General features: G+C 36.8%; 1 protein-coding gene across 1 annotated transcript in view; it reads right to left on the bottom strand.

Moving 5' to 3' along the window:
* LOC127216515 (tyrosine-protein phosphatase non-receptor type 12-like) overlaps positions 1 to 14,902 on the bottom strand; it is a gene marked incomplete at its 3' end in the record, with an annotated part of 57,681 nt that overhangs the window by 17,402 nt on the left and 25,377 nt on the right. Inside the window, 5 exon segments of the mRNA XM_051177219.1 lie at positions 1,647 to 1,706; positions 3,805 to 3,876; positions 6,942 to 6,980; positions 9,212 to 9,307; positions 11,086 to 11,162. Of these exon segments, the coding sequence (XP_051033176.1) occupies positions 1,647 to 1,706; positions 3,805 to 3,876; positions 6,942 to 6,980; positions 9,212 to 9,307; positions 11,086 to 11,162 (344 nt within the window).

The raw sequence follows: 14,902 nt of genomic DNA, 5'->3' as shown, positions 1-14,902 counted from the left end.
GGCATAGGAACTGGGAGGTTTGTTTTCAGAATAATGATAAGATTTTACTTTCCTTTTACCAGCTAATGTAATATATACTTATGTATTCCATGGCTTTAAACTTTGTCCAAATTTTAATTTAATAGCAAACACTGAAGGCAATAGCCCAAATAAATCAAAGATCCAAAGAAGCCTCATTAACTCTAAAGAATATTTATTTTCATTTATGAAGCGGAGTACACACACATATGTACACTGTGTGTGTGTACTCCTTGTGCCATAGAGGTCAAAAGAGGGCTTGGATCTTCAGAAAGTGTAGTTATAGAGTTGTGAACCACCTGGGTCCTCTTCAAGAGAAGCAAGGGCTCTTAACCTCTGTGAAGTCTCTATCTCTCAGTAACTTTTTAAGATATTCTACATGTCAACAGAAAGAACAGAGCTTAGAATTCAGTTCCAACATTCAAGTTATGTATTTCCCTTCTCATATCCCCTTTACCTATGTCTATGTGCAATACATACTTTTCTATCAGTTAGGATAACTGATTTATTTGATACACATGTAAAAATTAAGGTACTAACTAGGGATAAAATGTGCAACTTACATATAATAAATAATTCAACTAACGGGATATGATTAGTAAAGTCAGGGAGAAGAACAATAAAGGTAGTTTGCCAAAAGAAAGCAAGTAGGCTTGGGGAAAAAAATGATGTACCTCATGGCCAAGCTAACAAAAACTGATGAGAAAAAAGTTGAGAAGCATTTTTCCAATGTCCTTTTAGTGTCTGGCTTCTTCATTTTGAAGGGGGTGGGGGAATGATGGGAGATGTCATTCTGTAAATATGTTTCTCATACTGGTTTCCTATTGTTGGCCAATAGGAAAGCAAGACAGGCGGGACTAGGAGACAAGGAGGATTCAAGGAAGTAATAGGGAGGAGTCATCATGTAGAGACTGAAGAGAACAGAGGTCCGGGCCCACTTTCTGGTAAGATGAGACCACGTGGAAATACTTAGATTAATAGAAATGGGTTAATACTTAAGACAGAGCTAGCTGATAAGAACCTAGTATCTGGCCAACAGCATTATATCAAATACAGAGTCTCTGTATTATTTGGGGTTGGTGCCGTGATGGGTCCATGCCAGCAGGAAAACCTACTTCTAACATATGGTGCCCAACGTCGGGCCAGCCCCAAAGTCAATATCCTATGGTAAATATAATTTAAATCTAAATGACAATTTACTTTTCTATTTCTTATAGTGCTGGGAATTGAGCCCTTGTGCCTGCTGGACAAAGGTCCCTAGCACTGAGCTATATCCCAGCCTCTAATTAAAAATTTAGTTTTGTCTCTAAAAAAATTGTGACTACAAGTGAGTAATAAGTAAATAATGCTATAATCTATTGTTAATAGAAGAAAACCATCTGCAACAAAGAAAGCATAATTATCCTACACACAGAAACTTTAAGTTCTAAGTAAATTGAGATTTACATAATTTTCACTTTCAGAACATTTAAAAAAAAGTTCACATTATTTTACTATATAATTTGTAAGTGTAAGGCTCAGACACTAACTAAATTAAGTGCATAACAGCAAGATCAAGACTCAGCAAGAATGGGGTGGAGGATGTAAATGGGAACAGGCACTCTTTATCTATAATGGGAATTGCTTACATTTTGAAACTCAAGTAGAAGTGTTCGAATGAAGTAGTCTGTTCTTGCTTGCTCATTTTCCTAAAATGAGAAAAACTTGTAAATCAGTTAAAAAAAAAAAAAACATACATTTTTAAATACCTATTTTAAAAATCTAAAAGTCATCCATTTAAGTTTTTAATGGTGCTAGGATCTGAGCCCAAGCTATGCTAGGGTAAACACACACTGAGCTATAGGCTCTGTTTCCTAGAGTTTTGTCTAACTCTGACTTACAGGCTTTAAAAAATGTCCATTAACTGATCACTTAATCATGACTTTGCCATCTAACAGAACGCAGCAAAGCAGCAATCATCCCCAGAACTATTCAACAAGACAATCCAAAACGAATGTCATGCCTTAATGTCTGCCACCGCATCCCATTTTCAACCACGCCATCTCAACTCTCAATTTAAATGAATGGCAACTCAGGAAAGATGGAAGAGAAAACATTGTTATTATTCTTATTACAGTTGCCAGAAACATGAACACTTTTAAGTCTATACCATGTTTAGAGTATTAGAAGGAAGTCTGACATTTGTCTGCTGTGGAGTTCTTTTTTGCCTTGTTAGTTCTAACCACAGACAGTTTAGGTCAGTCATTAACAAGAATACTATATGCTACTCATTAATAAAATAGACATCTACTATTATTCTAGGATAGAAATTTAGTGTTTTAATTAATTTATTATTATTATTTGTTTTTTCTTTAGCCTTCTTTTTTAAATTTTTATTTTTTTGAGACAGGGTCTCTCTGCGTAGCTCTGGCTATCCTAAAACTCACTTTATAGACCTGGCTGGCCTCAACTTCAGACATCAGCCTGCTGTCATGTCTGTGTCATGTCCCTCACAAAAAGGCATGTGCCACCATGCCCAATCTTTTTTTTTTTTTCATTTATTGTTAAAGAGGAAAGTGTATTTTACTTCTCAAAAGGAGTCAAGAAGCCAGAGCATGCGTACGCCTACCACCTCAGCACCGGAAGACTAGGATGGGAAGTCTTTCAACTCTGAGGCAGACTTGGCTACAAATGCAACAAAATTATTTGCAAAAAGCCTGGTGGTCTAGAGCTGAGACCCAGGCAAAGCAGCCTCCTGCAGCAACAGAGGATTGAACTCCTGTTAGCTGTCTCCTCTTCTGACCATGACGGTACTCTTCTTTATTCTATACCAACAGTCATCAGAAAGACTCATTTCTCTACTCAAAGTAGGCATTTTATACACTATGGCTGTTCCCACTAACACAGTTTCAGTTTGTAAATTCAGTCCTTACTTGCAGTTAAAAATCAGTGAAAATAAGAGTTGTCTTGACACAAAAATACATAAAGCCTAGACACAGGGTTGTCGGGGTGGAGAGGTGCTTTGGTCCTGCCTCAATGAGATGATGGGACAGACATCATAGACTTCCTAGAGGAGGCCATACCCTCTCTGATGAGCAGATGGGAGGGGGAGTGGGAGAAGTGGGAGGGGGAACTGGGATTGGAATGTCAAAAAACAAATAAATAAAAATATGTAGAAATTCCTTTTTATTTTAAAGTCTTCAGAATGGATTAATTTTGGTACTGACAAATCAGATCAGTTTTTATTCACTAAACCAAATCTCATATTAAGAGGATTTTTAAAAAAAATTATCTTTTAGTTCAGATGAAAACCCACCCTCTATTCATTTTTTTTCCTGCTATAGAACTGATTAAAGAGGAGAAAGACTAAATGACAGTACAGTGCTCATACACAAATGGGACATCTACATCAGAGCCCCTTCCCACAAAGCTCAGAAGCCACTGTAGAAAAGGAGGCAGGAAGATTCTAAAAGCCAATGGTTGGAAACGGCATGTTGGGGCTGCTGCACTTCCCTGCACAAGACAGAGCCAATCAAAATTCCAACATGGGTGGAAGAGAGGCCTGTACAGATTCACTACTGGCAGCTGGTCGACGAGCAAGGGACAATTAATTTTCTTTAGGGTTGTGGATGCTTCAGCAGAAGGCCCTACACCACATGCCCCAATTAGACTTAGTGGATCAAAAGAAGGTCATGAAGACAATCAGTGGGTCTGAGGAGCTGGAAAATGAGGCAGGGATGGAGCTGATCAAAATATGTTGTATTCATACACAAAATTATCAAAAAACAAATAAAAATAGGTACTTACACAAGAAATTCTAAATGGTGCAAATGTTATAGGATCTTCTCCATACAAAGGCCAATAGCGCTCACACTTTTTCTGTTGTCCAAAAAAGATAAATAGAAAAGAGTTCAGTAAATATGATATTTTAAAGAGACTTATTTGTTTATATTATTTTATGTATATGAGTGCTCTGTCTTCATGCACAACAAAAGAGGGCATCAGATCCCATTACAGATGGTTGTGAGCCACCATTACTGTTCCTGGGAATTGAACTTGACCCCAGGAAGAGCAGCTAGTGCTCTTAACCACTGAGCCTTCTCTCCAGCCCTGTATGATACTTCTTAAGCTTTTACAAATACTTTGTGTTCTAGGGCTAAGAGGAAAGAGTATTTCTTGGTATAAGAAGCATTTTGTCACTGTTAATTTTACTACAGTATTGGCCTGTGCTAATTAAGAGTGGTTTTCACTACTTATATGATAAGATCATTAATGAAATTAAAACAAAAATCCTCAACCTTTTTTCTTTCTCCATTCACGCTGGTTTTATTCTTGCAATGTCCATACATCCTTTCTTTTTTCTTCTCCATTTTCTTGACCACCACCCAGTCCAGGCCCTCAACCCATTTCCTATGTCTCCCATGTCTCTTGCTCCTAATTCTTGACTTTTCCTTAACTGTCCCTTCTCCTTTGGCAAGTGGTGTTTTAAGAACCCAGAAATTAGAAAATGAACATGATCAGATCTGGGGAGACCAATGTGGCTGCCATCTTGGCCCAGACCCAGCACTTTCAGTGGGTCCACCCCAACACCTATTCCATCTACAAGCTGCTGCAGAGCATGATGGAGCTGATCCTACAGAACCAGATCTGGGAACATGTCATCGCCATCAAAGAAACCCAGAGGAGCCTGAGAGACTTAGGGAGGGGATTCCAAGGGGAGATGAGGAGGTGGCGGTGGAGGGGTCTGCAGAGCTGTGTGTCCCCAGAACAACCAGGGATGGGAGAGTCCATGGGGTGATGTTCTAAAAAGGTGGAAGAAGAGATAAATGGCAGAAGAGAGCTTTGTGTGCAGGGGAGAATGGTGAAACTACAGGCATGGAAAAATGAAGGTTACAGGAATGATATGGAAGCGTGGCTACAGTGGACAGAGAACATGGTCTTTAGCCTTTGGGCTGGCTAGAGAAATCCTAAACTTTAACAACACTTAAGAAACACACTATATGAGCTGGGCATTGGTGGTGCATGACTTTAACCCCAGCACTAGAGAGGCAGAAGTAGGTAGGACCCCAGGGAGAAATTCCCCCTGACCCCCCAAAACCCAAATAAACAACAATAACAACAAAAAATAGATGAAAAAAAACCTTAATTTCCAACTAAAATCAAATAATAATAAAGAAAATTAACATTTACATAAAAATTTGATTGTTTTCAATTTTTAGATTTTCTTATCTTTGTTTATTTTCTGTCCAACATTACTTAATACTGGCAAATAAAGTTATTCCCAGGGAATAAAAGAAATTAAAATATGGCTTCTCCATTATTATTTTTATTACTATCTTTTTTTGTTTTGGGTTTTTGAGACAGAGTTTCTCTGTATTGTTTTGGAGCCTGTCCTGGTACTCACTCTGTAGACCAGGCTGGCCTAGAACTCATAGAGATCTGCCTGCCTCTGCCTCCCGAGTGCTGGGATTAAAATCATGTGCCATCAACACCCAGCTGCTTCTCCAGTATTTATAACACATATACAACAAAGATTTACTTTGCTTCTGTAGCACATCTCTAAATGAAAATTTTAATAGACATTTTTTAGAACCTAAAAATTACCTTTACTAATGAATCACACAAACATAAAGAACTTCAAATAAAGATACTACACCATTTATTCTTTAAGTTTGACTTGGGTGTCACATCTAGCGGTAAAACAAGTTTTACTTAAGTACTATTCTTTGTAAATTCATTACCATCTTTGTACAGTGACAATTTCAGGACTAATGCTGTAGGACATCACAACGGTATGCAATAAAGCATCAGTTACACACATTAGCTAAAAATGAAAGCAATGGGAATCTCAGTGATAAGAGTTTGCTAGTATGTGTAAGGTTCTGGGTTCAATCTGAACATTACCAAATAAATAAACCAAGCAACAATTTTTCTATACAGCATAAACAAAAGCTGGGAGTGGTGGCACACACCTTTAGTCCCAGATTCTGGAAGCGGAGGCAGGAGATCTCTGAATTTGAGGCCACTCCTGGTCTACAAAGCAAGTTCTAGGACAGCCAAGGACAGCCGTCTTGGGGGGATATATGTAGACATATTTATACACATATACACACGCGCATGTGTGTGTGTAAATATGTCTATGCGCACACACAAGTGGTGGTGGGGTTAGGCATAGCACTTGCTTTACAAACCTGAGTCTACCCCCACCACCCCGCATCTGTATAGAAGTAAGGCACAGTGGTATCCATCTGTCACCCCAGCACTGTGGGAGCAGACAGAATTCTGGATGCTTAATGGCCGGCCAGTCTAGATGAAATAAACTCCAAGTTTAGTGAGAGAGCCTATCTCAAACAAGGAGAGACAGACAAATAGACTGAATGCTGATCTCTGGTTTTTTACACTCACATACACATTTAACTGTTCCTGCACAAACATACATGTATGTATGTACATATGCATACACATAGTCTCTATGTGTATATGTCTTTTAAAAAGAAATATGAGACAAAGTCTTATATAGATTTGACCAACCTGACCTCAAATCTGTGGCGTGCTTCCAACCTGTGCCTCTCAAGTGTTGGCATTACAGGTATATGATACCATATGCAGCTTAAATATTATCATTAGAATTACTTTAATATGCTTATTTGTTCAATTCATTAATATTTCAAAAATTACTTTCTAGACAATAAACTATATTTAACTTAAAATACCATGAAACATTTGAAAACTATAACGATAACTATTATTTTTACTATATCACAGAATGTACTTCTGAAGTACACAAACATGTTTGTGCTTTAGAGGCATTTTGCTCCATATAGTATATAAAATAGCAGAGCACACAAAAGAATTATGTACCCTTAACTGCTTGGGATCAGATTACTGTGAAGTAATAAATGACCAGGAACTTGTAGATATAATGTGTTAAGTGGTATACATACCCTTCCCATCTCAAATTCTCGACAGGCCATTACGATGATCTAAAAAAGAGTTGGGGTGGGAGATAAAGACTATATCAGTTAAAAGTAGTTTTATTTTTAAAACTAAATACAAATTTCAATAATTATCTTTTACTCTGAGCAAAACTATACTTGTTCTACATTAACAAGTAGCTTTAAAGTTAAAAGTATAGTACAGGGGCTGAGAGATGGTTGAGTTGTTTAGAGAACTGGTTGCTCATGCAGGACCTAGTTTCAGTTCCCGGAGCCCACATGGTGGCTAGCAACTATCTCTAACTCCAGTTCCAGGTGATGTGATGCCCTGTTCTGCCTCTGCATGCACTGCACACATGTAACACAGACACACATGCAGGCAAACACACATAGAAATAAATAAAATCTCAAGACTAAGTACAGGATATATCAAAACCTTACCTTCTAAATGAGAACTACCTACACAGCAATAAATAAGTGATGCCATTTAAAATGACTTTTGTCTGGATTAGGTTGTGAATCTGTCTTATTTTTATTTCTTACTTTTGAATTATATGAAAGAACTGTCATGGTACTTACCAAATTCTATTACTCTTAACCAAATATTAAAGAACATTTAAGTATAACTTTCTAAAGCTTGAACATATTAAGATTAGCAGCCTCTAAATTTAAGTTGAAAGATTTACAATAAAACTGTACATTATAAGCATTAAACTTTTATTGTAACTATCACTGTATTCTTTTATTCCTCTGCCACCTTCTTTGTAAATGTACTTCAATGCCTCAGTATGCAGCAGGCAGCAGTACTCTCCCCTAGTTACCTCAGCATGCTAAGTATTACCCAGATCTCAATATTGTTTACTATAATATTTCCCTTGAAAATACTCAACAATGAAATACACAAATCTTAAGTGACCATTCTCTAAATTCTGACAAATATATACATCTGTGAAATTCAAACTCCTATCTGCACATAATATGTTCCCATTACCTAGGAAATTTATTTCTGTTTTAAATCTCATTTGAAAGTGAAATTGACAGCGAACAAAAAGTACTATTGTTATCCCATACTCTTTTTATTGATCTCTCAAAGGGATAATGAAGGATGCCACCGTGTTAGGATCACTGGGAAAGGAGTGAGAGCTTGTGACTGTGTCTCTATATCCACACAACAAATGCTGATTCCGATGATGACACACAGTCTAAAAGATAGGCACTTTGCAGCACCTAACAATCCACATATTTCCTTGCTTTCAAACCTAAGGGCATAATATTTCCCTTTATCCAAAAAAGCCAAAGGAACTAAAAGGCCCATAGTTTAGATATGCTTCCAACTGAATGAGCTGGGGTAGGAGGGTGGTGGAGGGTACATTCTTTTATACTTCACATAACAACTTATAGTTAATATATTTACATCTATTTTTCTAAGAAGAGGGACCCAAGAGTCTACTTCTAGAAAAAGGTTAAAAGACTTGACCATGGATGGATGGAGAGTCACACAGAATTCCCCATTCCTAGCTGAGGAGATGCTGACAAATAATGGCTGTTAGGATTTTCAAAAATTTTATGTATATGGACAGGCCTTTTGCCTGTATGCAGGTCTGTGCATTACACAAATGCTTAATGTCCATGGATGTTATAAGAAGGCATTAGATCCCTTGGAACCGGAGTTATAGGTGGTTGTGAGCCACCATGTAGGTCCTGGGAATCACAACTAGGTCCTCTGGAAGAGCAGCCAGGGTCCTTTAACTACTGAGTCATCCCCTCCCAGCTCCAAGCAAGTTTTCTTTGGGGATAAGATCTTTGGCAGGCTCACCAGGCTTCAGCAGATGGCGGCACATGATATGTTTATGAGTAGCACTAATTGGGCAAGGCATTAGAAGGGGGATGCATAGGGGGGATATCCCACAAAAGCTGGATGGGGGAGTAGAGGGTAAATATGATGGAAATACACTGAATGCATGTATGAATTCCCCAGTCTAAATTAAAAATATTATATTTATCAAATTTTAAAAGAACATGCCTATATTATCAGTCATTTTGTTGGTCTATGTAAGCATTAATCTTTTAAAAATGATTTTAAAGTCATTTAGTAGCTATATCATTGGCTGACATAGGGCAAGATTTAAATTATAGTACACTTTTCTTAAAATATTTGTGAGAATTTAATAAGCCATCTTCAAAGTTATCTATTGTCTTTTCCAGAAATGTGTTACACTTAAACCACTCTACCTATCAAGTTGTCTCCCCCAGTCGGAAACCAGATGTAAATCACTCACCACAACGCTGTACTCCCATATCATCCTCCAGAAGTCTATGACCGTGTTCGCTAAAGGACCTTGGGTTGCCACATAAGCTTTTGGCCCATAGACGCCCTGAAAGGATGAAAGGTAAACTGATTTACATCTACTGTGATCATCAAGAATATTTCATAACTCAATTCATTAAGGTTTTAAGTTTTATTAGTAATGATTTCACCTTCTTTTCATGGTGCATAAAACATGGCAAAATGTGCCAAATTCACTTCAGTTTTAGTTTTCAGTTCTGATTTAGCTAATCAATACTACTTTGTATTTACTGGGTATACTGAACAGAATCAGTACTATTAAATCACTTTGCAATAAGAAATAAAAACAAAAATCCTGGGCATGGTGGTACATGCCTTTTATCCCAGCACTCAGAGGCACAAAGACCTCTGTGATCTGTAAATTCTAGGCCAGCCTAATCCACATATTGAGTTTCATGACAGCCAGTGCCACACAGACTCTGTCTCAGAAAACAACAACAAAAACTTAATGCATAGTCCAAAAATTAACCATAGTGGAAATACAAAAGCACAGTTTGATTCTAAGAGTAATACTAATGTTAGCAGTTCTTTCCAAGGTAGCCTTAACAGCCCATTCAGAGCCTACTGTAGGGCTTTGGAGTAAGTTAATAGATCAAACAATACAGCCAGCTGACTAAAGTAAATGGACTGACATACATTTGAATCAGTGCCCTCAGTATAGCTTAAAATTACAAATCTTACCACACATATATAATCTACAGATTGACAATATCTGAAATACAATACCTATTCTTGTTTAATCTATTAATTTTGTGTCTTACTACACTAAGTTCATTTTGTTAAGAAGATTCTTTACTTGAAACCGTATTTGTTCAATACACAGACAATATTAATTTTTACTACTTTGATTATCTAACATTTATTATCAACAAAATACTTACTAAAATATTTATGACCGCCAATATAAAATTGTTGAAAAGCTATAATAGTTGTATAACTAGAGTCAAAAGCACAAAATAACCTATGAAACAAATTTTAGCCTTTATTTAAACTCAGTCACACAGGAATCTGCATCTCTTTCCTCGTAAGAATGTAAACACAACAGGCAGGGCACAGTAGAGCAAGTCTACAATCTTTCACCAGGTAAGCTAAGGCAAGAAATCTCCAGTTCCAAGCCAGCCTGGGCCACAAGAAGAAACAGTGTCTTAAACCAAGCAACCACCCACCAGCCTACCATTTTAATACTTTTGATTCAAGGCTGACTAAAGTTATCTAACAGGATGACTACCACTTCATTATTCAATTTTTATTTAGTTATTTATCAATTCTTTAGCTTAGGCTGACTTTGAATTTACTGCAATCCTCTGGCCCCAGCCTCCAGAATGTTGGGATTATAAGTATATGTCACCACAAATAGTAATAGTTGCCAAAGATTTTTAAAATTTCAGTTATAGCTTATGAATTTAAAACAGTATTATCTAGTAATTTTTGCACTATTAATTTATCTTAAACTGTTCAAAAGAACAGTGTTTATTGTAATTTCATTAACAAGAAAAACTGGAACTACTTCAAGAAATGTATAGGCATACCTAAGGCCAAGGGACAATTTACTGGTAATATTTATAAGCCTTCAATGTAAAAGCAGCACCCAGAAAAGTCTCTCTGCTCTAACATACACACATATATACACTTTGATCTGTATATGGCTTAGGCGCCTTGAAGGAAAGCACAAGATATACAAGGCCGGGTTTTATTCTAATTTATTTTCTTATTAGTACATTTTGGACAGTTAATACCTTCAATAAAATTGGTATAAAAGAAGGCATTAAGTATAGCAAGGAAAAGTCCCTTCATTTTAATACATACCTTAATAAAATTTGCATTGATATAGTCTGAGTCTTGAGATGGAGTCTTCAAAGTCAATTTAACTCGGCTATGGTCAACTACAAGAGAAAAGATTTTCATAATTTATGTCCAGGTGTCATCGAAGCACTTCCTCTTTCTGGCTTTTTGTGGCAGAGCCTCATAATGTAGCTCACAAAGGCATTGAACTGCTTTCAGCCACCAAGTGCTGGATTACAAATATATCACAACATTTACTTTAGAAAATAGAAAGTCAAAATTTAGGTAACAAAACGTAAACCTCTGAGAAAAGCAAGGGAAAAAAATGTAATAAATATACTAAAGCTTGCAACCAAAATTATCTCTGCACTTTAAAAATATAAAACATTAGGCACTGACTCAGAGCTTTTGTTTTCTAATTTAAATTTTGTCTTTAATCCCGGCACTTCATAAGTAAAGGCAGATGGATATTTGAGTTCCAGGCAACCTGGTCTACAAGTTCCATCTCAGAGTTACACAGAGATTCTGTCTTACAAGACAAAACAAAACTTTCTATGTATGGGTGTTTTGCCTGCATGTATGTCTGTGTATGCAGTACACACAGAAGTCATAAGGCTTCAGACCCAGTGTAACTGTGCACTGACAGCAATGTGGGTGCCGGGGAACTGGACCCAGTGTTCTGGAAGAGCAGTGTTTTTTACCACTGAGCCATCTCCCCAGTCCAAACCTCACAATCTTTTAATTACTTACACAGTTCTTAAGAATCTACCTTTTCATGTTGCACAAGAAATTATGAAAATTAAATAATTATGATTAATTAATTAAAATACCAATACCAAAGTATGACAGGATTGAACAAAAATTAGACATGTAAAGAAAAAACACAATCTTTCCTTTACCTTCCAATATCAGGAAAATTTTATCTTCATTTGCATTATTATTAATTGAGTTATGTAAACCTTTATTCATTACACACACACACACACACACACACACACACACACACACATGCGCGCGCGCACGCGTGCATGTGTGTGTGTGTGTGTGTGTGTGTGTGTTTCAAGACAGTGTTTCTCTGTGTTCCCTGGCTGCCCTGGAACTTGCTCTGTAGACCAGACTGGCCTTGAATTCACAAGAGTGCTGGGATTAAAGGTGTATGCCACCACACCCAGCCAACATTATTTATTCACTTTTATAGGAGGTGGCAGGAGATGCTGATGGATGGGATGTGTGTGTCACATGGAGGTTATCAAAGGGCAAATTGAAGCAGTTGTCTCTCACTTTCTACCACGTGAACTCTGGAAACTGAACTTAGGTCATCAGACTCATGGAGTCAACTTGTGAGCCTTTATTCCTAGAATTTTGGGAAAGAGGCAGGAGGATCTTTGTGAGTTTGAGGTCAGCATGGTCTACATAACAAGTTTTAGGCCAGCCAAAGCTACATAGGGACCCTATTTAAAAACAACAACAAAACCCCCCACAATCTCATTAACCTAAAAAATTAAATGAACATTTAGAACAGATTCAAACAAAGGTAGGAAAAATAGTGTAGTGTTACAACTACTTGCCACTGAGCTTCCTCTATAGTAGTAACAGCTGTTTTGGAGGGTGGGAATATTTGAATCAGGATCTTGCTATATAGTTCAGAATGGCTTTGAACTCATGACTGTTTGCACTCAGCCTAAATGTTGGGATTACAGGAACATCTCCATGCCTTGCTTAATACTAGTATCTTCTATAACCACAGCCCGAAAATTCTGTTATAAAACTATTAAATAACAATTTCAACCATTTTCCTAATGTTTTTCATTTTTCAAGATTACATATAGATTTTTTTTCTTCCAATTATAAGTTTCTCTAATTTTACCTAAGACTGGGAGGCAATTATCTATTTTTGGGAATAATAGCACAGGACTGAGGGCTGGAGCAATGGCTTAGGAGTTAAAAGCAACTCTTTAGAGTATTTCAGTGTGATTCCCAAGGCCCCATCAGATGGCTCACAACTACCTGTAACTCCAGCTCCATGCCTTCCTCTGGGACCTGCCTGCATGTAATATATATAAACTCACAAGGCACAAATGTGTGTACATGCTCACACATATCAATAAAGAAAACAAGAGGCTATCATAGAATTATGTTTGTTCTTAATGTATAACATCATGGTTGAAGGCAGGGTAATTCATGAAGTACATACATCTTACTATTTGTAATTGAAAGGAATCTTAGACACCGAGCTGTTAAGGTATTAGAAATGCCCAATACTTACTTCCTTTTGATTAGAAAGGGTCATAACACATAAACTGTAACTATCACATTATGACTTTCTAATCCATAGACAACGAATATGAAGACCAATTAACATAAAAAAGATGAACTGGAAATGGCAACAGCTATATTAAACTTACTAAAATATTACAGGGGCAACTGTAATGACTAACTTAGTTTTCATTGGTTCACATTTTATATAAAGTTCTAAAGTTTCAAACTGATAGTTAAGATCATTAGGTGACAAGTATTTTGTCTACGTGCAGGCTGGGGATTACTTTCTCTCTCTCAAAAAATTTTCCAGGACAAAAAAAGGTTTAAGAATATGCATGGTGGAATATCCCAAATCACCAAATCCAAAGGCTCTCTCTACTTTATTTAGCCCTTACAAACAAGAAAAACATAGGTATATACCTCTTATTCTAATATAACAAAAACAAACAAACAAACCAGTCTCTAGTATCCAGGACATATTAAGAACTCTTGCTGGACACTATGGCCCACAACTGTAATCCTAGGACTTGGGAGGCTAAAGACAGTGTAAGATCTCTATCTTAACCAAGAAGCAACAACAAAAATAATTCTTTTAACATAGTAAGATTTAAAAAAAAAAGTTTTGTTTAAATAACTTTTGCTGAAAAGACTTTTCAGCAAAGAAAATATCCAAAATTGGCTAACAGCATATGAAAAGCTATAAATCAGAAACACTATAACCCAGAAAACTGTCTTAGTGGGTAAAGAACTGCAGTGGTGGCCTACTACAGACCCAGCCTCAAAGGCAGACAGCCCGAGCAAGCCAGACAGTGAGGCTAATTTGAATTTGATGAAGACTTTGCCTCAATCTGAAGAGCAACTGAGGAAAACTATCAACCTCAGGCCTCCACAGGCACATGTGAATAGGTGCACACATTCATGCAAGAGACCCAAACACATGGAGAAAACAAAAACAAACAAACAAAAAAACCTGCAAGTAAATTCAGTGGTTCAAACCTGTAACTCTACCTGCTCAGGAGGCTGAGGCAGGAGAATACTTGAAGGCAGTTGCTTGTCTCAAAAAAGTGAAACCCAATTGTTGCAAGTGTTGGTAGGAATGTGGAAAACTGGTCCTCATATACCACTGTTGGGAATATAAAATAATGACTTTGGAATACAGTTTATCTCAGTTTCTATGTGGTACATGCCTATAATACCAGCATCACAAGGCTGAGGCAGGAGGATGAAGAATTCTGAAGGCAGCCTTGCTGCCTCATAAAACAAAAAAGATTAAATACAAATTTCTGTAGGTCTACAACTATATTTCTACATAGGCACCCAAGAACAATAAAATTATATTTTAACAAAAGCCTTATTCAGAAACTTTTTAGTGACATCACTTAGAATATACATCAAATAAGCAAAATGTAATATAAGTACTAATATTAAAATTAACACAAATATAACAAAAAATGTGCTAAGTTAATGAAGTCAGGCACAACAGATCACATATTATATGATGTTTATGTCAAATTTCTAGAAAAACAAAATCTAGAATCAGAAAGCATACTGACAATTGCCTGGAACTAAAGAATACAGAACT

Source organism: Phodopus roborovskii, unplaced genomic scaffold (assembly GCF_943737965.1).
Source record: "Phodopus roborovskii unplaced genomic scaffold, PHOROB, whole genome shotgun sequence".
Classification (NCBI taxonomy): domain Eukaryota; kingdom Metazoa; phylum Chordata; class Mammalia; order Rodentia; family Cricetidae; genus Phodopus; species Phodopus roborovskii.
This window is presented reverse-complemented; position numbering and strand designations above follow the sequence as displayed.